General features: G+C 36.8%; 2 protein-coding genes across 7 annotated transcripts in view; one reads left to right on the top strand and one right to left on the bottom strand.

Moving 5' to 3' along the window:
• Positions 1-927: 927 nt before the first annotated feature.
• On the top strand, positions 928-2,810 carry b3gnt7l (UDP-GlcNAc:betaGal beta-1,3-N-acetylglucosaminyltransferase 7, like). The gene has a single exon (XM_084138399.1). The coding sequence runs from the start codon at positions 1,410-1,412 to the stop codon at positions 2,673-2,675; it is 1,266 nt and encodes a 421-aa protein (XP_083994525.1). The 5' UTR covers positions 928-1,409; the 3' UTR covers positions 2,676-2,810.
• Positions 2,811-3,480: 670 nt separating this feature from the next.
• cep104 (centrosomal protein 104) overlaps positions 3,481-24,076 on the bottom strand; it is a 30,606-nt gene continuing 10,010 nt past the window's right edge. For 3 of the 6 annotated variants that reach the window (XM_084138397.1, XM_084138392.1, XM_084138393.1), the window contains 15 exons: positions 23,697-23,852; positions 22,409-22,621; positions 20,157-20,360; positions 19,660-19,827; positions 16,990-17,163; positions 14,019-14,195; positions 11,424-11,627; positions 11,212-11,307; positions 9,939-9,999; positions 8,945-9,023; positions 8,513-8,621; positions 8,226-8,364; positions 7,411-7,478; positions 5,554-5,644; positions 3,481-5,240 (listed from right to left, as the gene is read on the bottom strand). In XM_084138397.1, the coding sequence (XP_083994523.1) occupies positions 5,074-5,240; positions 5,554-5,644; positions 7,411-7,478; positions 8,226-8,364; positions 8,513-8,621; positions 8,945-9,023; positions 9,939-9,999; positions 11,212-11,307; positions 11,424-11,627; positions 14,019-14,195; positions 16,990-17,163; positions 19,660-19,827; positions 20,157-20,360; positions 22,409-22,621; positions 23,697-23,852 (2,106 nt within the window). In that variant the 3' untranslated portion in view covers positions 3,481-5,073. The remainder of the gene's footprint in view (positions 5,241-5,553; positions 5,645-7,410; positions 7,479-8,225; positions 8,365-8,512; positions 8,622-8,944; positions 9,024-9,938; positions 10,000-11,211; positions 11,308-11,423; positions 11,628-14,018; positions 14,196-16,989; positions 17,164-19,659; positions 19,828-20,156; positions 20,361-22,408; positions 22,622-23,696; positions 23,853-24,076) is intronic. The other 3 variants (XM_084138396.1, XM_084138395.1, XM_084138394.1) reach the window with 3 other exon arrangements.

The following is a 24,076-nucleotide window of genomic DNA, read 5'->3' as shown; positions in this document are numbered from 1 at the left end:
TATATATATTTAAAACTTTAAAAACTAAAATAACTAGCAGATGCAAGTTGACTTGCGCCTAAAGAGTAACCCCTGATGCAATGTATGAGTAGCGTTGACGCCTCTCGCGGTTCAAACAAATAGGGCTAGAAAACAAACTTAAAATCCTATGACATTTCTCTTTAAAAAATCTTGTTTTAGACTTCAAATTCGTGACTGGTGTTTTGTTTTGCTCTATCCTCTGAGGATAGAGCAAAACAAAACACCAGTCACTCTGAGTCTGCGCTTCAGCATTCGTCATGCGTCAGGGATTGCTCTTTCGCTGTAAATCGATGCGTACGTCTGTCGGAATTAGTTTATAAGTTTTAAATGGATATTTTTCTTACACAAACACACCAGAAGGCTTCAGAAGGCCTTTATTAACCCTTAGAGCCATGGTCCGTGTGAAGTACTTTTATGATGGATGGATGCACTTTTTGGGCTTCAAAATCTTGTCCTCCATTCACTGCCATTATAAAGCTTGGAAGAGCCAGGCATTTTTTATATATATCTCCGATTGTATTCATCTGAGTCATATACACCTTTAATTGCTTTAGGGTGAGTAAATCATGGGGCAATTTAAATTTTTTGGTGAACTATCCCTTTAAGCTGGATGGGGCTTATTGGAGCAGTAGCAACTGGTAGGACAGCTCAAATAATAAATTGTATCACTTTTAATAGAAGAAAAAAAACTGCTCTTAAGACATGTTTGTGGATTTTATAATGGCGAAATAATATATAACTAATGTAAACACTTACATTTGGTAATGCCATCTATTTATTTCAAATACTGATAAAAAGGCTCTATCGCTTTGAACCACACGGGGGAGCTAAATACTAAAATAATTTCAGTAAGTTTAGTGCTAATAAACTGCTTGGTAAGTTAACTTAAAGCATCTTCCAATATGCTTGTGGGAGGGATGTGAAAACCGGGTTAAAAACCTTTTTAAAAAAACAAGTTACTTCAACTCCAATATTTACATACACTGAATACGTAAATACTCCTCGCTCGAATTCTTCGTCGGGACTCTCATTTACTACGCTTGCACAGCTGTCGTGTGTAACCAGAGAGCCTGTAGCAGGTAGGTGTCGTGACTCGTGAAGGTGGAGGAGAGGAGAGGCAGACGGACGATTGTTTTAAAGGATGACTCTGCCTCCCATTTTCAGCAGTTCAACGATGGAACTTGAAGCGAGGAGGACCTGTTACGACAATATATGACGGGACAACAGACAAAAACACAGTCTGACAGGAGAAAAGTGGAGCCGACAGCCTTTCCAGCTTAATCAAAATGCCTTTTTATGGACTATTCGCTGATTTTTAAAATATTTTTATAACACCTTTTTAACACAAATTCACGGAAACTGATTGCCGGTGACATGACTATCTTATCATGACAAATCCGCTGGTCACCCGAACAGACTGCTCTCTGAGGAGCGCGTGCGTAATGGAATTCTTCTGTAGAAAGAAAAAGAATTTTAGAGCTGCGGTCAGCCTCACTTTGGTTTTTGCCACTTTACTGATGCTTCAGAAATTAACAACAGTGGACCCGAATATTAAAGGTGCCAAAGTGAAAAACAAATGGTGTGGCCACGAATGTTCGTCATTCAAAAGAAAAGGCATAAATGCTGTTGAAAATTCGTCTCAACCACGCGGGAACGACTTGGCGCTGGTGGGAAAACCCATGCCAAAACAATGGGACGTGGCTAAAATCAAATGTAGTGAAAATTCCACGATAAAGACCCAAGCCTGGTTTCGTCGTTTGAACCCAAAGTTCCGCGAATTTGTCCTACACAGACATTGTAGATACTTCCCAATGTTGCTGAATCACCCCGAGAAGTGTAGCGGTGACGTGGACGTTCTTGTCGTGGTCAAATCGGTTATTGAAGAACATGACCGACGAGAGACCGTGCGACAGACCTGGGGAAAGGAGCAAGAAATACAGGGCTTGAAAATTAAAACGCTGTTTCTTTTAGGAACTCCGGCCACTGGCAAAGACGCGCGAAATTTACAAGCCCTGGTCCAATATGAAGACCGAACTTACGGTGACATCTTGCAGTGGGACTTCATGGACACCTTCTTCAATCTCACTTTAAAGGAGGTGAACTTTCTGAGGTGGTTCAACATCTACTGCAGTGGGGTTCGCTTCATCTTCAAAGGGGACGATGATGTGTTTGTCCACACCAAGAACCTCGTGGAACTAATTGGCTTTAGGGTGGAAGAGAACAGGGTGGAAAACCTCATTTTAGGGGACACTATTTTTGAGGCCAAACCGATCAGAAACCAAAAGAGTAAATATTTCATTCCCAAAGATTTGTATGATAAGCGCTATCCGCCTTATTTGGGTGGGGGAGGATTTCTCATGTCCTCTCAGGTGGCTCGCAGGCTCTTCGTGGTTTCGGAGAGCGTGGATCTTTACCCCATTGATGATGTGTTTTTGGGCATGTGCCTTCAGAAGCTGCAGATCGTGCCCGAGCTGCATCTGGGCTTCAGGACATTCGGGATCATTAAGCGCAAAGTGACGCCGCTGAATCGGGAGCCGTGCTTTTTCCGCAACCTCATCGTGGTGCACAAACTCTTCCCGCAGGAGCTGATGCGCATGTGGAATCTTGTCCGAAACGAGGACCTGAGGTGCGCCAGACACGTCGTAATAGACTAGGAGCTATTTACAAAGACAGAAAGAAGATATTATTTCAAATGACACGTGTTTGCAGATCTAACCTTTCTTTTTTATGTTTTCTAAGCTACGACTACTTGTGTTATCAATTGTCAAATGTAATAAATCACAAGTTATTATCGTCTTCCAAATCATTATCTACTCACAGGAAACAAATATTGTTCTAAAATAAACTGGGGCTAGTTGTCACACTGTTGAATGTTTCTCAGGGTAAATTTATTTTTCTAAGTAAGTTTTAATGGCTACAAAGATAAAAGTTACAAAAAGCTACTGACACATGTATTTTTAAATGTAAACTTTATCTTTTTATGTCAATTGTGAAGTTCACCAGAAGGAATTTTGAATGTTCTGGTCACTCTTACAAAGAAAGCACCATATAAGTATGATTAATTTATTCTAAGTGTTTTTATGTGTGAAGTCAAACCTTGAGCATTGTGTGAGGAACAGACTGAAATTTAAGTCAGTGTTCACTCCTATGGTGCTTTTGCCAAAAATCTTAGGCTCCATTCAACGTAATTTAATGTAATTTAATTGAAATGCTCTCTATGGTGCTCCATTGAAAAACAACAACAACAAAAAATCATCATAAAGTTTAAAACGACATGAGGGTGAGTAAATTATTACATTGATCTGCAATGCATCATTTAAATTTTTGGGTATACCCCATGGCCATGACACTCAACACTATCAATCTTACATTTGTCATGTTGTGTTTTAGTGTGGTTTGCACGTGCATGTGGTTTGGTGTTTGTGTCGCAATCAAATAACTTTTACAAAGCTAAATATGTGGAGTATTTTTCAGATAAAAAACTTTATTCAAATACATTTATTAAAACAGCTTCAAACAAATAAAGCTACAAAGCAGATATAAGCTTCCGAACTCACAATACACATTAGTGCATAATTTCCTGACTGGAACCAGTTTTACTATGAGACAAAAACTGCTGTGCTTCTTAATTCTGGTACTGTGACTAAAATCAATCTTTTAAAGCAAACACAAAAAAATATCCTATGATATTCTACCACTATAATCTATATATAGTATAAATTTCAGACTTTTGATTGCAAAATTAATACTATTTGGGTATGCATCCGCCATCTCTGCAACAAATAGAGTTATCACTTTTAGAACACTTTCTATACTAGGAAAAAATTGACTTATTTAAATCAATAAATAGTTGATATTTAAATATTAGACATCTCAGTAATGCCTCTAAAAAACATGTCTGTAGGAGTTGATGTATGTCAGTAATATAATGCATGTCTCATAAGTGAAGGTAGGAGATTGTGTCAGACATGACATCAGAAAACATTCTTAAAAAGAACTTGTGGGGTTGTACCTTTTAAAAATTCCATCCCTGAAGTCCCTAGACTGCATACTTGTGTTCAGTCTTCACTTTTAAAAGTGACATTATGGCTTGTTTTCAGGCACAGAATCAGCCTATTCCACTCGGACAGTCTTTCATTTTGTTCCCTATCTTCGGTCTCGATGATTTTATAAGCATGACTGGACCGAATAATTCACTTTTTATCACAATAAATACAACAGAGTAGTTCGATGCAGATCATACCCTGGGATTTACACACAGCAGACAAAACAGTTTGCACAACAACAAATGAGGCCAAGAGTTATTCTAATACTGAAGCAAACGCAAAGACCAAACATTTCATCATCAAATAGCAATGACATCACTCTTGGCTCTTTAGTCTCATGTATTGGCACAATCTATGTTCCATGTCATGATTCTCTGAAAAGCATCAAAGCAGTTCTGAGAATAGAATTAGCCTCCGCCTTTTCAAAGGCAAGAGAATGTAAGCGCATTATCCGAATCCAATACAATGAGCATCTGTTCAAATCTTTTAAACAGAAACCAATTTTTTTTTTCAAAGGCTACATGGCCGTGGTGCTAGTGCTTTAAAAAACATTAAATATCAAGGTGCTACAATCACAAAATATTCACATAAAACACACACACACTAAACAAACAAGTATAAAACAATATACAAGAATAAAATCCTCAAATAGACCACAAAAAAATCCAGGTGAGCAACCTGGAAAGGTAAACAGAGCAGAACACAAACTGCGTACCTGCTCATTAACCTGTTTCTCTAATCAATTTGTTCACAAGCCATCAACGCATATCTCAGATTTTATACATTCAGTTATGGGTAAATTGTATATGAGGTGTTACTGATATAGCGTGTGCTCAGAAAAATGATGCTGATTGTTATTTGTGTCTTATAGGAATATTCCTAAATCGGTACAGCAATAAAAGTGCAATAATGCATTATTTGAATCCTGATGTGAAGTAGATTTGAGTGTTAGATTACATTAGATTCCACCCAGCAATGCTACTAGAGTTAGCATGCAATCTTTGCGTCACGCCTGTTGTAGTCGGAGGGTAGAGGCCTTGCCTGGAGGATTTCTGGTGTGTCTGATGTTTCTGGAAGCAGGAGCGGGGATGCGACTACCTTGGGGCAGCCCTCGAACCTTGGATTCAGAAATGACCATTGTTGTCCTAGCTACACCTGTGCTGACTGTCTTTCCTGAGGGCAAAGAGTAAGAGAAATGCAAACACACAAACACCTGAGTACATTAGTTGTTGAGGAACATTGTGGGATGCTGCATAGAGTTTAGCCAAAGTAAACACCATATTTAATTTGACGAGAACAAAATAATAAAATGCTGAACAGTCCATTCATTACCAGTGCACGTGGTAAGATTGGGGCATTGTGGAGGCCACGTGGGGCAGTTTGGATCTATGTGTGATTTATGAAGCGATGTGGGGCAGTAGGGGCTTGTAGGGGACAGTGTGGTGTTGTAAAGGTCTCATTGAGGCTAAAGGAGATGAATGATCACCTTGTGCGTGTGAGAGAGTGCTCTGCTGTACAGCTCTCCTCCGTGAGTTCTGTTTACAACCCTCAGGTCCCATGAGGTGAGATTTCCAGGCCTGCACACAAAAGACATGCACTGTTACATTGCTGTATGAGGAGCATGTGTGCATGTGTGTGAGAGAGAGCGAGACACTGTAAAGCTCACTTTAATTCTGGGGTCATTCACTAATCATCATGGGTGCTTATGTAAATAATCTGTTCCTATGGTGTTGGTTTCAGACTTGATTTCATACCAGTGTCCTTATATTCCCAAACCTTAGATATAATATAATATCTCTCTCTCTCTCTCTCTCTTTCTCAAATTATTCATACCCAACTTTTAATTATGGTGAATTTTTATTTGACCAATAGGCATCTTCTGGCTGGAAATGACGCAAAAAGGAGACAACAGAAAGCAAGACATGTGATAGAGATATTAACAAAGAATATTGTCTATTTTTTATGTGTCCAGTGTCCACAATTATTCATACCCTTTCTCAATAATCGATGGCAAAGCCTTTATTCACAGCTGTCAAACGTTTCTTTATAATTGGTGACACGTTTTTTGCACTTTAACTTAAAATATGACCTTGGTATGAATCATTTTGGGCTTAACTGTATACATTACAGAATCTGCAAAGTGTTAATTATATTTAACATAAGAGTGATAAAAATTTTTTTTTTTTGATTTTATTTAGTACTGTCCTGAATAAGATATTTATTTTACATAAAAGACATGTAGTTTACATGTAATCTACACATTTTTTAAATAAAAATGACCCCGTTAAAAAGTTTGCATACGCTTGATTCTTAAAACTTTGTCATCACCTGGATGATCCATGACTGTTTTTTTGTTTTGTGATGGTTGTTCTTGTTTGTCATAAACAGTTAAACAGCCCAATGTTCTTCAGAAAAATCCTCCAGGTTCTGCGAATTCTTTAGTTTTCCAGCATATTTTGCATATTTGAACCCTTTCCAGCAGTGACTGTATGATTTGGAATGTTTTGTATCTTTTGTACACCGAGGACAACATAACTATTACAAGAGACTCAAACTAGTATTACAAGAGACTCAAACATAACTATTACAAAAGCTGCAAACATTCACTGATGCACAAGAGGAAACGCATCTGCTTTAAGTGTTGTACACATGATGTACACATCTTCCTGTTCAAAAGTTTTATATATATATATATATATATATATATATATATATATATATATATATATATATATATATATATATCTTTATATGATGTTCTGCTATTTCTGTAATTTCAGATTGAATGAAATTACTTGACCAAATAGGATGATGTGTTTTTCTAGCCATTGTAAAAGAGTTAGTAATGTACAAAAGAGCTCTTATAAATCAAGGACAACTAATGTATTCCCAGCACCAGTGTTAACTAAAACTATTAAAAATGGTTTTCATTAACTGAAATTAAATTGCAATTCAATAAAAGTTTAGATGGAAAAAAAATAGATGAATAAGTTGAAGTACTAAAATTACTAAAACTGATTTCATACAGAAAACAAGTCAAACACTGATTGGATAATACATTGTCTGTCAAAGACAATGCTCAAAGAGAAATAAATATAATTTTATATTCCCAACAGGAATGTTCTTGGTTTTATTAATTTCCATGACTTTTCCAGGCCTGGAAATGACTATTTACACATTTTTAATTAAATACATATATGACATTTCCAGATTTTGCATGACTGTAAGAACCCTGTGTTTAAATACTCTTATAAAGTATTAAGAGTGTTATTTAGACTTAACAAATAATGACAGCTGATTTTGTTGATGATTAGCATGTGCATGTGTTTTTGTATGATCTCACCTCCTCCCCCGAGGCAAAGTTTTCATGGCAGAGAGGACAGTGATTACAATTTTCTCCAGAAGCTGGTGCTGACAAAAAGACAAAAGAATAAATCCATGACCAGGAACAAAAACTGTTCTTACTTTTTCCCCAAAACAGCACACACACAAAAAAAATGCAGGCTGTCAAAAAAAAACATTTACCACTTACAGAGGTAACAAAACATTGCTCGGAAATAAGTCTGCAGTTGTGAAAGGTTATGCAAGTTTTAAATTCCTAGTGGCATTGTCATGTGAAAGTGTGAACTGTATATGACAGTGAATGTTTTATGCATAATTAGAGTGTTACAGAGGGACCAAAATTAACACTTTCAAGCAAGTAAAAATCGCCTTTAGCAAGTATATAAGGTGCAGTTACTCGCCGGTTGGTCTTTAATACAACGTTTAAATCTTTCACTTGAGTGGAAAGCATTTTTTCTTAAAAAATCCATGACGTGCCATGTCAAATATTTCTCTCGCTAAGCTGCCAAAAATAAAATACGAGGGAAAAAAGCATGTTTGTGTTCGATAAGAGAGGAGAAGCATCTAGTATTTGATGTGGCGACTGACTCAATAAGCTGAACTGTTTATCACAATATGCAAGGAAAACAACAGATTATTTTATAAAAACACTCCAAAATACTGTTCCATGGCCAGTAAGAAATACTAACGGGCATTACATCAATTCACCTGCCAAATGTCAATTTTGGACCCTGGAGACACATTTGTAAAAGAACTGAGTGTGGTTTCTTGATGAGCATGAAGTAAAAACAATGTGCATCCACACAAAGGACTCACGATTGCAAGCAGTGCTCTGAGCATGCTCAGTTAGCTTATCTCGGGGAAGGGCTTCGGAGCAGAGAGGACACTGGGTGAAATCTGCCCTCCGCTCACACTCGGTCAGCAAGTGCTCTGTCAGGCTCGCAATCTCCACTACCTAACAAACACACAAACATACTACATTAACACACTCTGGACGGTGAGAAGTAGTTCAACCAATAAGAAATGATTGTGTGTGTGTGTGTATGTGTGTGTGTGTGTGTGTGTGTGTGTGTGTGTGTGTGTGTGTGTGTGTGTGTGTGCACCTGTCTGCACTGAAGGCAGCGCTGCAGCATCGGGCAGTGTTTCCAGTAGTGCAGGTCGAGTCCATCCTCAGTGAATGACGCATCTCTCTCCCCACAGAAAATACACAGACTACACACAAAACAGCACCAGCATCAGCATCAACTCTGATCTGATCTTTCATTTCTCACTCGCCATTCTACCAAGACTCTTTCCCAGCAGTATAAAGACAAACTGATTAAATGAGAGCCCATTAGCACTGCACATTATGCTATCATTTTCCAGATGTCTTGGTGAGATTATAATTGTACGTTTATAATAACTATACAAGACAAAGACTTGACATTTGCAAAGTGCTAATAAACCAGAGACTCTGTGTAAATGGATATTCCACTGACTGGGTGAATTAGACTGCTTAGTTGAGAATCAACAAATAAGTGACAAGAGGTGCTCACTTGTCTAAGTAGTTAGCTGCAGATGATTGGCTGTCTTTCGCATCAGCAGGGACAGACTGGTTTACCTTCTTAACAACTGCTGAAACAGACAGGAACATATTTAACCCATCACGTTCAGTTCAGGGCTGCGTTTCTTAAAAGCACCCTAGGCCTAAGTAGACCGTAGAACCACTGCCAACAATGGTCTCTACGATTAACTTGGCTCACAATGTTTTTGAGAAATGCAGCCCAGATTGACTTCTCCGTTCAAGGTTTACAGTGATGTACATGTGTTAGTTTAGTATTATTTATATACTATTATAGTATTTAGTAATATTTTACTAAATATTAGCTTTTATTCTTATTATTTGTAATTTTGAGTAATTTTGTTATGTGCTTTATTCATTATAATGTTTCAATATTTTTTTCAGTACTTCAACTTTTATTTCAGATAGTTGCCAAAGCTAGCTGCCAACATTCCTACAGTTAAGTTTAAGTTTTTATTTATTTATTTCATTTCAGCTTTATTTTAATTAACACATTTTTAATAGTTTTAGTTATAATTTACAATAACTCTGTAATGTACATGTAAAAATAATTATTGATTCAGCGATATCAGTGTTGAAGTTTCTGTGCTCCTTAATGTTTCTGTTTGTGACCCATGTGCGCAGCGCAATCTCTGGGTGCGTGTGTGTGTGTGTGTGCTTCAATGTTAAAAGCGCGAGTGACGTATGTTTGTGTGTGCTTCAATGATAACAGTGCGAGTTAATATAGAACGGTGACAAAACTGACTTGGAACTACCTGTGCATTAAACGGTTTTATTGCACACCTTCTAGTCATTCAGAATCGAGCATTCAGACAGACTATAAGTAAGAATGATGGTCTGATCCTCACTCTTAAGCATAGCGACACATTCCTGCTGCTAAGCCTCAAAACAAAAATGAAATTGATCAGATCACAAAAACAGTTACATCATGCACTCAACAGCACGCACACACATCATTTTACACGCACCTGATTTGACTGCCTTCTCAGTTTTTTTCTCAGGTACTTTGGAATTTTCCTTTCCTTTCTCCTAAAACACAGATTCACATCTTTAATGCACTTATGGATTTATCTATTTGTACATCTGATGGCCAAATGGGCTCATTGCACTATTCAGCCAATGAGTCCAAGGTACACATGCAATCCAGCTAAAGAACTTCCAGATACGGAAATGTTAAAGGTGAAGTATGTAGTTTCTGCAACACTAGGGGCACCTAGTGGAATTATAAAAATAAACCATATTTTAAAACAACCTTGCAAATGCCCCTTTCGCGCATTGCGCCTCCCCCAACTCAAATATCACAAATACAGCTCTTACAGGTGATTTGTAGGGAATGTATCAACAGGTAAAAGTGGGGTACTTTTAATAAAAGGTTCAATATTAGGAATACTTTTAACTGTGTTGCTGTTTCATGAGTAAGCAATTGAGTAGGCTAACACTGTCTAGAGCGAACATGAGCGTCTTGCTTGATAATAAACCCATACAACGTATCTGCACCAGGTGCAAGTAAACATTATAAACTGGTACATTTTGTCTTTCTGAACGAGCGCACAATGATGCTATTGAAGCGTCCATTGTAGCGTGTAGCTTTAAGTGTGGATATCTGCAGGTCAGAGTAATAGGCATGCCGAAAGGTCTTTAAAACTAGTCGTGAAAGCTGCCTGTTAGCGTGTGGAGCAGGGTTAGGGGTTAGTTTCTGTTGTAGCATTGTGTATCTTTCAGCATGCCCCTACCTTTCGGCACACCTACTACAACCTTCAGTTATCGCTGTCTCATTCGCTTTGACATGTTATTGACGTGTTTAATCTAAATGCAATAAATTTTGGCTTGCACTTCTCTAACCAAAGCTGAAAGTCTTGTCCCATGTAATGCGTACTAAGCAATGGTCCCACACCAGCTAAACATCCCGTGGCTTCGCCAGCTACAGTAGCCACGGCCAAAACTCTCACTATATATTGAGCTGGAGAGAGACTGACAGATCTGAGCAGATCGCTCTCAATGGTTTGATGGTGCCTGGAGGGCTCAACCGTACGTTTAAACTTTTGGGGTCGATAAACCCATGAATGGAATACTAATAGTGGTCAATGAACAATAATCTGGGTTAAGAGAATGTATTTTCACATTTGAAAAAATCTTACATACTTCACCTTTAATGCCAGGTAGAAAAAGGTCATTTTGTGTGAGAGCATTAAAAACAAAACAGAAGAGATAGATTAGGGCACCTTTGACCACTATACCTACACTGATCTCCTTCAGCACTGCAAGCTGCTCCTGTAAACTCCTGATTTCCTCTTTCTCTCTCTCACCATCTTCCTGTTCTGACACTTTTTTTGTCTTCTGAAGTAAAGACAGAGAGAGACTCTTTAAACCAAATGCAGTATCCCACGTACAAACATTCCGAGCTTTCAAAAGATGAAACTCAAGGCTAATAATTCTCTCCAGACCAGTTTTACCTGCATATTGTTGTTGTTGTTTCCGTCTAACTTGGTGAGCGAGTCGAAAAGGTTCTTGTAGAGCACGTTTTTACGTGTGCTGGTGTCATCAGGTGGAAGATAATTCAAAACCGCTTTACCGTGAAGACGGTACATATCCTGGACAACTCTCACAGAGAGTTCACGCACTGCGGCAGCGCTGTGCTCTAATCCACCTGACAGAAACTAACACAACATACATCACACACAAATATATTTAATGAATAATAAGAAAGTGATTGTAGAACAGATACACTACCTTTGAAAAGTTTGGGGTCAGTAAGAATGTTTGTTTGTTTGAAAGAAATTGATAACTTTATTCAGCAAGAATGTGTAAAATTGATCAGTAAAAGACTTTTTACATTGTTACAAAAAGTTTTGAACTTCTGAACTTCATATTCATCAAAGAATCCTAAAAATATATATAACAGATTTCATAAAACTATTAATATTATATTATGTTTTCAATTCTGATTAAAAAAAATAAAATAATAATAATTCTTAAGCACCAAATCAGTATATTAGAACTGATTTCTGAAGGATCATCAAAAATTCATCATTGCCATCACAGGAACAAATTACATTTTAAAATACATAAAAACAGAAAACGTTTATTTTAAATTGTAATATTTATAATGTTACTGTTTTTACTGTATTTTTTATTAAATAAATGTAGCTTTGGACAGCATAAAAGACTTTTTAAAAATCTTACCTACCCCAAACTTTTGAATAGTAGTGTATGACAAGCAGAACAAAATCAACCAATTTTTATCTAAAAAACCAAAATATATACAATATTCCCTATATATGTTTTACAATGTGTGAAGCAAAGGCTGTATATGAACTGTAGTTATTATATCAAAAATATTTGTCTCTCACTTTTCTCTCTCCCCTTTTCCATACACAGATCCCATTCATGTGCTCCCAGGCTCTGGATCTCTCATTTTAATTAAAGGAAACTCAATCGCCTCTCTGCTGTGCCCTGAAGCCCATCTCATCTCCCAGGAAACCAGAAGGCAGAAGGCATTTAGCAGCCATCCCTGCCTGTAACCTACAGCAACCCATTTTGTGGGACATCACCAATGAAAAGGGCCAAACTAACAGACAGATCCAATAAATATTTAAAAGACATTTGGGAGCTGATTCATTGGCGGTTTTTGAAATAGTATGAAATAGTTTACAAAAAAAAGTCATCTTTTACTCCTCTTTAGGTTGTTCCAAACCTGTATGACTTGTCTATAGAAAATATAAGCTGCTTTTTTTCAATACAACAAAAGCATGCACAGTGACCAGCATCTGTCCAGCTCCAAAAAAGTTTTTTTTTTAATTCATAAGTGGTCCATACAACTCATGTGTTATATTCCAAGTCTTTTGAAGTTATAGAACAGCTTTTATATATATAAAAAAAGAAAGTCATACAGGTTTGAAACAACATGAAGGCGAATAAATTATGAGAATTCTGTTTTTTAGGTTAACTACCCCAGTCCATAAATTATTTTATAGGAATGCAACAATATTAAAATTCTGGCCGATATAAGCTGATAATTATTGTCATGTTATGGCAGGTAACAATAAATGGCCAATATTAAAATTTGATCATATATATGATGTATATATATTTATATATATTTAACTTTTGCTGATAAATTATATGATATAACATGACCCTTACCCTCCTAACTTTACCATGTGGAGGAAAATGAGACTTTAGGCCACCAAGGCACATTTCCAAGCTAACACAGAATCAGTAGCCTTTGTTTTAATACAACAAAGCCCAACTGGAACACAGACAGAAACCTCACAGTGCACACTGCAGCTCCTTGTGAAATTTCACAGTCTCTGTTGCAGTAGTGTCACAAGTTTGCATTGCAAATATACTTTTGACTGCACAAATTGTTCCCGAAAATAAAAACAATTTAAAAGAGAATACTCTCTCTATAACTGAGACCCTGAAGGAAATAAGGAAGTACAAAATTTAACAGCTAAACAGCTTTGCAAATCTAAATGCTGGGACAGAGAGAGAATGAGAAAGTGCTTGGATGAATCTCATAAACTATGCCATGGATATGCAACTGGCTGTCAGAACAGCCCTTGTGCGTAACAGACATTACATAGGGTAGAATACACCCACTCTGCAATACAAAGGCCACTTTGTTTCAGTCTAATGAAACCCTCAAGAATCTTAATGATAGCTGTGAGAATGAAATTAACCTTTAAATCCCAATAGAAAGGAAAATTTGTGATATTTTAGCCACAAAAACCCAAATATCAAATATCTGTGTGCTCTTAGAGGCTAAATCACAGTTAAGGTTTGTACATGCACCCAACTACAAACATTCACTACCACAGCTGGCACTTAAAGCCAGTGGGTGTGTGTGGTCTCAGACAAGCACATAGTCGTTCATGTATCATGTGGCCGATAAATCTAACCAGCCATTTGCAGTTTTTAAGCTACTACTTTAAAGAAGATTTTTTTTAGCTTTACAACTTAAGCACACAACTTGACTGAGCAGAGGGCCATTGGGTTGACACCCAGTGAGATAATTTCCTCAGTAAGAGGGGAATTTAGGCCAGTACCCGCATGACGTTGTCGAGGGTGAAGCCAGAGTTCTTGGTGCCCAGCTGTTCTAGAAGCTTCTCCAACAGTTCCAGTCTGCTCAGCGCCAGTCTAGCGGGTACACTGCTCTGCATGGGCTTGACAAGCTCCAAAGGAACCATCTGCAGAGCTCTCACCTCTTTAAATGAAGCCATTTCCTGCAAACACACCCAAAAGCCAGCTTTAAACACAACAACATCGAAGTTACAGAACACAAACTCTTTCTTAAGCATTTATAAATCATCAAAAAGGTATTTCAAATAAAATTTTCCAAGACATGAACTGATATGTATTGTGTGTATATATATATATATACACACAAACACACAAAACATATCAGTTAATGTCTTAGAAAATTTTATTTTCAGCGTATGTACACAATATATATATATATATATTATTTTCAACGTATCTGATGTGACATTCCAAGCATTCCATGTGGGTGTGCTTGACTATGTGACAAAGTTTAGCAGTGTATATAATATATAGCAGATATATATATATAATATATATATAATATATATTATATATGCTATAATATATAGCAGTGTATATATATATATATATATATATATATATATATATATATATATTGCCAAGAGAGACTGCAATAATGTGTTATTTAAAGAAGATGGTCAAGGTTGACATTTTAAGAATGTTAAGAACATTTAAAGAACTTTAATCAATAATGAGTGAATATGCTTTGACAATATTCTAAAGCACTGTTATCAGAATTTTAAATAATTCACTAGAAATTGTGGCCTTTGACATACTTTTTCCACCATCCAAGAAGCATATGTCACAAATGTCTTTGTTTCTATTATGCAGAAGTACAATGAAGTTTTCCCACACAGTGCTGACAGAGACATAACCTGTTCATCAACAACCAACACAAATCAGTGTCAGTAAGTGATGGAACATTCCAGAACTTGAGCAAGACTCTAAACACATGGTTCCTTTCATTGCCAGACAACTTGAGGGGCCAGTACTTTTACATGGTTTAAGTTACAGAATGATTTTCGAAAGACGTCAATTAAATGATGTGACCAAAGATTTTTTTGTCTTTTTTTTTTTTAAGAGAGAGATAATTAATTGTGGCCATGAGAACACAAAACAAGAAATAATCATGCTTGGCCAAATCAGAAGAAACCAACAATCCTCTTTATGAAAAGTAATTTCCAAACAAGAAATATTTTGTCACTTAAAGACTGTTTTATTTTAATGCTAAATGGATTGCTGATTTTATTTTAATGAACAACAAAAAGGTAAAACATCTTCAGTTTCACAAGAAAACTAAACATTCCCCATCCTTATCAGAGAGAACATGATGACTATGACAAGATAAAGTAGTTCAGGATTGCCTCACATGATCTATACCTGAACAACAAGTCGATCTACCTGAAAAACATTCTGCAGCGCCAGCTTGTCATATCCATCCGTGTACAATTATATCTGTTTATCTGTGAGTGGCTAAACAATAATATGCTACATTTACATGAACAGTTATGAATTAGATACAGCAGGTTTTGCATAATCAAGTGTTTATATGTCCAAGTATGCATGACAAATTGTGTAATTGACTACATGAAGGACTAAACAATTAGACTAAAGCATTTGCATTACATTTTAAAAAAGACAAATACTTTTTTTTATCAGACAAAATCGAAAATCTTTTAAAGTACATTAAAAACAATGATGACAGGGAACCATAATTTACAACTTTTTGTGTGACTTTTTCCCATCCTAGAGAGCATTTTTTGGATGAAAATTTCAGACATGCCACTCAATGCAATATTTCAATATTTTTGTACCATTTTACACAAATTAAATGTTAAAAGCGCAGCTAAATCTGTTGTGGTAGAAATTCCCCTACGCACTTGACTTACCGTAAGTTTATCTGGGGCGTCTCTAGTCGAAAACCCAAGCATAGATAATAGATAATAGATCTATAGATCTGTAGATAATATTTATACTCAGTCTACAACTGAACTGGCTTCGAGTCGGACGTCCCGTCCGTTTTAACACTAGTACTCGGGAATAAGATCTCTAGTGTCCTATAACCTTCTGCACAGCATTTACTAGACAGACTCCAGACAATGCCTTTCAATATCCTTTAATCACGGCCGGAGGATCTCAGACCAGTTTCAGAGAGAATCCCACCAGCAAAAAGAATACAACAGTTTTTATAGAATAGGAGCATGGCAAAGGTGACATGATTCATTGCATCATTTCCTTATATGATTGGCTCTTCATATGTATAATCCAGCAAACCCTTCTGTTACTAGGCAGAAGCAAACTGGACTTCTTGAATACTCAAAATCATGAGTTTATAAATCTAGATATCTGCCTAGTTTCGTTTCTCCTTTTGTTATATTCGGAGATGATTCAGACACACACTGACTGACTTTGACTAAAGTGTTTGGAAACATTTAGGTTTCAAAAGCATATAATTGTTAATCCTGCAAGAAAAATAAATGTTAGATATGATTCATTAAAAAATCCTTCACACTGTCAACTTTTGTACTATAGAATGAGGAAGACCGTAAAGCTAATAAACTTGGATGGAAAGCCATTTTTTTGAGACATTTTGTGGCCAGACCTGTTTATAAGATTGTATCAGATAAAAATGGTAGATTGAAATGAGGAAATCTTACATCAGGGTTACAGTAAAAGACAAGATCTACATTCCCGCACCACAAATACCACAAAAAAAAACACACAAATACATTTATTCCACATTTAAATTCCAGTTTACAGACGAGTTCATTTTACAAGGCCACCAGTGTCTGGCATTCCTTCAGACAGTATTCACTCCTACTCATCTATGAAGATTATCAGTAAGTAGACATTTTTTCCAGTGGAATTTACCTTTCAACACCCAATGACCTGAATAGGTGCAGCAGTCACTTCACTACAGAATACAGATAAAGTATTTCAAAAGTCTGTACTGACCTGTATGAAGGTGACAGCAAGTGTTCTGAGTCTCAGGGTTGAGTCTCCGGTCCTAAAGAGCAGATTATTCCAAGTCTGTTCCACACAGTGACTGATCTCAGATTTGCCCAGCTGATGGTTGGGAATAAACTCACTCAGAATCATTCGAAGCAGATTCATAGATGTAAGAAATACCTAAAATGCGACACAAACAGACAGTTGTTACTTTACATACTAAAATTCACATTTTCAATATTGTCACATTTCATATTATATTATGTAATTTATTTCATCAGGTTTCCCATTTATTTTAAAAACGTTTACTTCTCATGTTTAAGAGATTCTAAATGTAAGCACCTCTGTGTACCCATTACAAATGACCAAAGAAAATCTTGAATATTACATTTTGAAACATTGAATGTTTAATTTTAGAGCCATCTGGAACCATTTTCCCTCAGAATTTCAGTTAAGATGTAAATACACACAGAAGCCGTGTAAGAAACCGCCTGAGACCTTTACAACAACACATGGTGCAGGGTAGCGTCAACAGGTCAGCTAAAGCACACAGTTAAATGCTGTGCTGTGTTAGTTTAACTAAATAACCACGGGGAGAGGGTCACTGGAATGTGTCCAAAAGCGGGCACATTGTTCAGACTCTCAGTACAACCATTTAAAACTGTTTAGAATGAAACCCTGAAAGGCCACGACTTTTACTGTGAGTGATTTATTCAAGGACTGACTGGAGGTAAAACACAGCTGTCACCTCAAAACCACAAACATGCATGTGCTTAGAGAATGCCCAAGGCCTAACCCTAGAAAGTGAATTTTTGCATGCTTAAAAAGCTATCTGCTCATCAACATGTTAAACTCAATGCACTATACTCATGCCAAATTGTTCAAAACCCTTTAATGATCATTTTAACCTGAGGTCAGTACAAAAATGAACAGGAAAACTACATCTTTAAAACAGCCTCATATACTGGATGACAAAACAATTGCTAATTACTTATTTATTTATCATTTAAATTATGGTTTTGTGGCTATGGCATTTAACTGTTTTGTCCATGCATATTTATTAAAACAGTTATAATATCGTCATTGTGTTCCTCATATTTTCATTTTGGTTGCTTAATGTAAAGAATATTTTGAATTTACCAATAGTGAATTTACCAGTGATGTAAAAAGTTATTTTTTTAAGAAGACACATGAGTGATGACAGATATTTTCTTCAGTATACGGTCTATGTCTTTCATTTTAATCAACCCCTTCACTTGTATCAGAAAGGGTCAGATTGTCAGTCTTAAAATTCAATTTAAACAATTTAGTGTTATAGTTCCTAATAAAGTTACACACCAAGGGCTGCGTTTACACTGGCACAAAAAAAATCCGATCTTTTACTCACATCTGACACAACGGAATTTGTTGCACACGTGTAAACACAAAAATCTGCATGAGATCCGATTTTTTTGCATCCGATTTGAGCCACTTCCAAATGTGGTTTTAAATCAGATACATATCCGATATCTGGATACCCGACTTACATCTAAACATGCATATCCAAACCACCACAAGGCGAGAACGACACGTTTATTCACAGATAGAAAATATATATTACAGGGCTACTTTATTTCACTTCAGAATTCTAGATCTGAGCTGTAGATAAACAAAAATTATTACTATAAATTTAATTTAAAATAACTATTATTAAAACTATATATCTGTTCCGTCAGATTTTGAGCTGCAAAACATTCATGAGTCATGACAGCTGTTATCTTGTCTATGCTGGCAAATAATCATGACCACCCGACGTGAATTATATGAATCATTTTAACAGCACGGCCATTCAAAACCGGGGTCTACCATGTGCATAGTGAAATGATCGCTGAAAATCATTTTGGGCGGGAAGTAATGTAAACACAGATATCGGATACCAGTCTGTCTGGTATGTACAGTAAGCAACTGTCTAAAGTGAATGTAAACAGGCGGGCCAAAAAATCCGATCTGGTCAAAAGATCGGATCTGTGCATTAAGACTTGCAGTGTAAATGCATCCCAATTCATATATACATTAGCGATTCTGAGTGATCATTTTGGCCATAGTTAACAGAAATCACTATTAGAATTTAGAGTTTGTAAAAATATAAACTGCAAGATTAATTTTCAAAGTACCGTAAACACATTTTACAGGCAGGTGCAAGTAACGAGTGTCCAAGTTCCAATGGAAAAAAAGCAGACGATGCCTCTTATTAGCCTGTTTAACTAAGGAAATCCCACTCCTATAGCCGCCAAATTTAGCATTACAATTTAAGCAAATCTCCCATTCATTCTTCTACAAGTGTTCCATCTCCTCCCGCTCATACCCAACATTAGCAGAAAATCAGCTCTATCGCAGTTTACTCTTGGAAGAGACAAGCCAGGCTTTATACTACATTTGTTGCCTGTATCACTTCTACAGATAATCCACAATACTAGACAGAACACGACACCTGCTAAACAGTCACGACTATCAGTCGTGCTGATGGTGCCGTTCTGTCTTTGGCCTGAAATGAGACTGAAAAGAAGGGAACATGAGAGAAATTAGAAAGAGAGGGTGAGAGAAAGAACGAGAGAAGGAGAGGCTGAGAAACAAAATAAGAGGGCGATAAAATCGGAGAAAAGGGTAAAATAAAGATAAGAGAGAGAGCTCTCTTACAGATGACACTTTATCTGTGAGTGCTTTCTTGCAGAGGAACACAGCTGCTCTCATCATGCTCCGTAGTTCTGCTTTTGGGGTACCGGGTGGAACCTCCATCAGTTTTTTGTAGACTGTCAGCAAAGCATCCTCCCTGTAAGACCATGTCTTTGAATAGGACGCTGCCACCTTAGAAAGACAGACAACGAAAGAAAAAAATGACGATCACATTCCAGAAACAGTTCACAAATGGAAAACACCAGCTGGCTCTTTGACCTTTGTCGTATGGAGTTTGCCCAGTGCTGTGAGATTGTAAAAACAGTAAAAGATGGACATCTCAGTGTGATGTTAAATACTTCAAGGGATAATTCTCCCTGCCATAACCAATTCCTTAAGATTGAGAATTTGATTAGTACAATTTGCGAATTAATCATTTAGCCCTGTTTTGTGAAAGAAAAAAAAAAGAAAAAAACTGATAAAATCAACCAATTGGAAGCTGTAAATGTTGTGTGTCTTACCAGACAGTCTCCATAGATCTCAATGGGCAGACTGGCCTCTCTCTGAGCTTTCTCTGTGAGCGGTTCTGGTTGTCCTGAGGACTCAGGGCTACGTGGGGAGCTTGTGTCAGTCAGAGGGGGCATCTCGAGCTCACTGACTGGTTGATCGCTCAACCTCTTCCTAAAAGCAGGTAAAGGCCTCTCATCATAAGGAAGGGAGCTGATCTGTGAAAACACACGAACATGCTCATTATGTTTCATATACAGTGGGGTCTTAAAGTCCCCATAGAAAATATTTATTGAATTCAGATATACAAAACATTACCAGCATTATTTGCCATTAAAGGGTTAGTTCACCCAAAAATGAAAATCAGCCCATGATTTACTCACACTCAAGTCATCCTAGGTGTACATGACATTCTTCTTTCAGACAAATATAATCGGAGTTATATTAAAAAATGTCCTGGCTCTTCCAAGCTTTATAATGGGAGTGAATGGCTGGAAAATTTTGAAGCCAGAAAAAGTGCATCCATCCATGATAAAAAAAATACTCCACACGGCTCCGGGGGGTTAATAAAGGCCTTCTGAAGCGAAGCCATAGGTTTTTGAAAAATACCCATATTTAGGCTATAACTTTATAATCTAAAATAATTAGCTTCCACCAGACGACTGTACGCATACTACGCAAGTCGATTTGCGCCACAAAAGTAACCCGTGGCGCATGTATGATGTAGGATGTAGGAGTATCGTAAGCTTAGACGCCTCTCACGGTTTAAACAAATAGGGCTGTGCAACAAACTTAAGCTCCTCTTCTATTATATAGAAATCCTCCGACATTTCTCTTCAAAATGGCTAATTCGCAACCGGTGTTTTGTTTTGCTCTTTCCTCTGAGCTTCCGCGTTTGTCATTACGTTGTGCGTCGGGTCAGGGGTTAGTCTTCCACCGTAAATCGATGCGTATGGCCGTCTGTCTAGTGATTATAGTTTATAAAGTTTTAAATATGGGTATTTTCCTTACACAAACACATGGCTTCACAAGGCCTTTATTAACCCCCTGGAGCCATATCGATTACTTTTATAATGGATGGATGCCCTTTTTTGGGCTTCAAATTTTCTCCAGCCATTCACTGCCATTATAAAGCTTGTAGGAGACAGGGCATTTTTTTTTATATAACTCCGATTGTATTCATCTGAAAGAAGAATGTCATGTACACCTAGGATGGCTTCAGGGTGAGTAAATCATGGACTACTTTTCATTTTTGGGTGAACTATCCCTTTAAATCAGGAAGAATAACTGGCTCAGTATTAAGCACAGAATGAAATGCCAAAAATAACTAAAATGCTAAAAATATGTTTGTACTTTCTTTCATGATAAGCATAAATATAATACTTTACTGTGATGTAAAGACCTTGAGGGTTTACATTACACTTGAAAAACAGATGCACCTGTCATCCCTGTACACCTGTCATGATTGTAAATGTAAATCCCATAATTGCAACAAACAAACTGTGTTCTCATCTTACAAGTTATTTCAAAGCTAATTCACTGAATGGCCTGCACGAAAACAAAAATGAAAGCAATAAAGGTGCACTAACAAAAGGCTGTTCATCCCATGTTTTTACATTCCACATCAACCAAAAAAAAACCAAAAAACATACAGTATGTAATCACCCCAAACTTTTCAATGGTAGTTTATACATGTAATAGAGTGCTTAAATTAAGAGAAGGCTAATTCTCTAATGTCTTTGAATAGGTTTGCAAAGACAATTGTAGTTTTATGAGTGTCATTTTTTGGATAAGTTTTTTGCAGCTTTTTGTAAACACACCCAGATATTTCGACTTCTGGCATGGTTAGGGACAGTTCTACGCTAGTAGCACAGAAATTAAACACTTCACCTTTAACCCCTTTAATTAAATGTTGAAACGTAAAACTCTCTAGCAAACGCAAATCCCTGACAAGCATGTTAAGCCACACACATGCTCAGATAATAAATCTACAAAGAGCCTTGTGTCAGGGAAGATGGAGCTGGACTATGGCACTGGTGAAAAGAAGCTATACTGGTGGAAAGAAAGAGAAGCAGCATTTCATTAAGGCAGATAAATCTGACTGAGGATTATAGCAGAAAGTACCCATAAAACTAGTATTTGTGGAAAGATATATTAATGAATGAGGAAAAAACAGAAAGTGGACACATAAGTAATGCATTAGAGCAAGCAGATGAGACTTTCATTTTCTCTTATGGCTGTTTTATCAGTGTACATCAAGACTTACATCAATTTTGGAAGCGTGAGGAGAAGTGAGGGGTGTTGGGATGACTGAATGTTTGGGGCTGGTTGGTTTTGAAGTGTCCTGCTCATTTGTCTCCTTCACACGTTGTCCCTGTCTCCTCTTTGTGGGTGAGTCCGCTGGATGAGGCGTGTGTTTCTGCGTCCCAGCACGTGGAGAGGGAAATTCAGAGTTGGAAAGTTCAGAAATTCTGTGGATCTGAAACAACAACAAAAATCACATTTTAATTATTTACATTTTAGTCAATATTCAAGCTACTTATCAAAAGAAAGAAAAGATAAATACATCTGAAATAATTAAAACGCCTCTTTCAGACAATGATTGTTTGAAAAAAACAAAAGAAAAACAATCACATAGAACAGATAAAGGTCTGTCGGAATACAGAAACGGAAGTCACACACAAACAAAACGCTCTATGACTTTCCAAGTCATTCATTGTCTGCTGTATAAGTATGTCTCCTGGCCTCAGTCGAGTAAGAAGCAAGCACCTGATATCAGGAGAACCAGCACAATCACTATTGAGCTGGGAAACTGCCATATCAGAGTACTAATCTCACTGGAGCTGGGGACCTCACAACACAAGAGTTGTATTATCCATGTATTCAATGCAGAAAAAGAAATTAAGAGAGACACAGAGGAATATGGATGGATGAAAGTCATTAATTGAATTCTGAGAAGTGTGATGGATGGATGGACAGATGGAAAATAGATAAATGGATATACACCTCCATTCAAAAAGTTTAGGGTCATACATTTGTTTTTGAAAGTAGTCTTTTATGCTCACCGAATATGTGTTTATTTAATCAAATATACAGTAAAACAGTAATATTGGGAAATATTAATACAATTTAAAATAACTGTTTCTGTTTTAATGTATTCCATAATGTAAAGCTGAAATTTCAGCAGTACAGTCTTCACTGTCGCATGATTCTTCAGAAATCATATCCCAAATACTAATCTGGTGCTCATGAAACATTTCTTATTTTTATCAATGTTGAAAAAAGATATGCAGCTTAATAATTTTGCTGAAACCATGATACATTTTCAAGGGTTTTTAATGATTCTTTGATGAATTTAAAGTTCAAAAGAAAATAATTTATTTGAAACATTTTTTTTTTGTAACATGGTAAATGTCTTTACTGATACTTTATCAATTTAGTGCATCCTTGCTGAATTAAAGTATTAATTTTCTTACTTAATAAAAACTTACTGACCCCAAACTTTTGAATAGTTCTGTAAATGTGATTGCATGGACGAATGGATGGATGTTTACTTGACTGATGTCCAGCAGGCTGTGGAGCTCCAGATGCTGGTAGACTGTATGCCTGTAAGCCTCCATTTGTTCCTTTTTCTGCTTGGCTATGTCATATTCCTCTCGTTCTATGGCACTGTGTTTCTCCACATCATACCGGCCCAAACGTTCGCCCACCTAAACAGAAAAAGAGATAAAAAATACAAAAGAAAGAAAAAAGAGGTTGTTAAACACTAGAAGAAGAAACCCTTTTAATTTGCCCAGTAATTACTGTCAGGCAACAAGTAACATGTGGCTAAATGCGTGCAATACCCTGCTCTCCTGAAATGCATTTCAAATCTCCAGTGTGTAACATATCATTATTAAACTACACATGCAAGATATGTCAGACAAAAAAGGCA

This window comes from Abramis brama (assembly GCF_963993115.1).
Source record: "Abramis brama genome assembly, chromosome: 16".
Lineage (NCBI taxonomy): Eukaryota > Metazoa > Chordata > Actinopteri > Cypriniformes > Leuciscidae > Abramis > Abramis brama.
This window is presented reverse-complemented; position numbering and strand designations above follow the sequence as displayed.

Coding starts and splice junctions, on each gene's coding strand:
- b3gnt7l (XM_084138399.1), top strand. CDS start 1,410: ATGACAAATCCGCTGGTCACCCGAACAGACTGCTCTCTGAGGAGCGCG.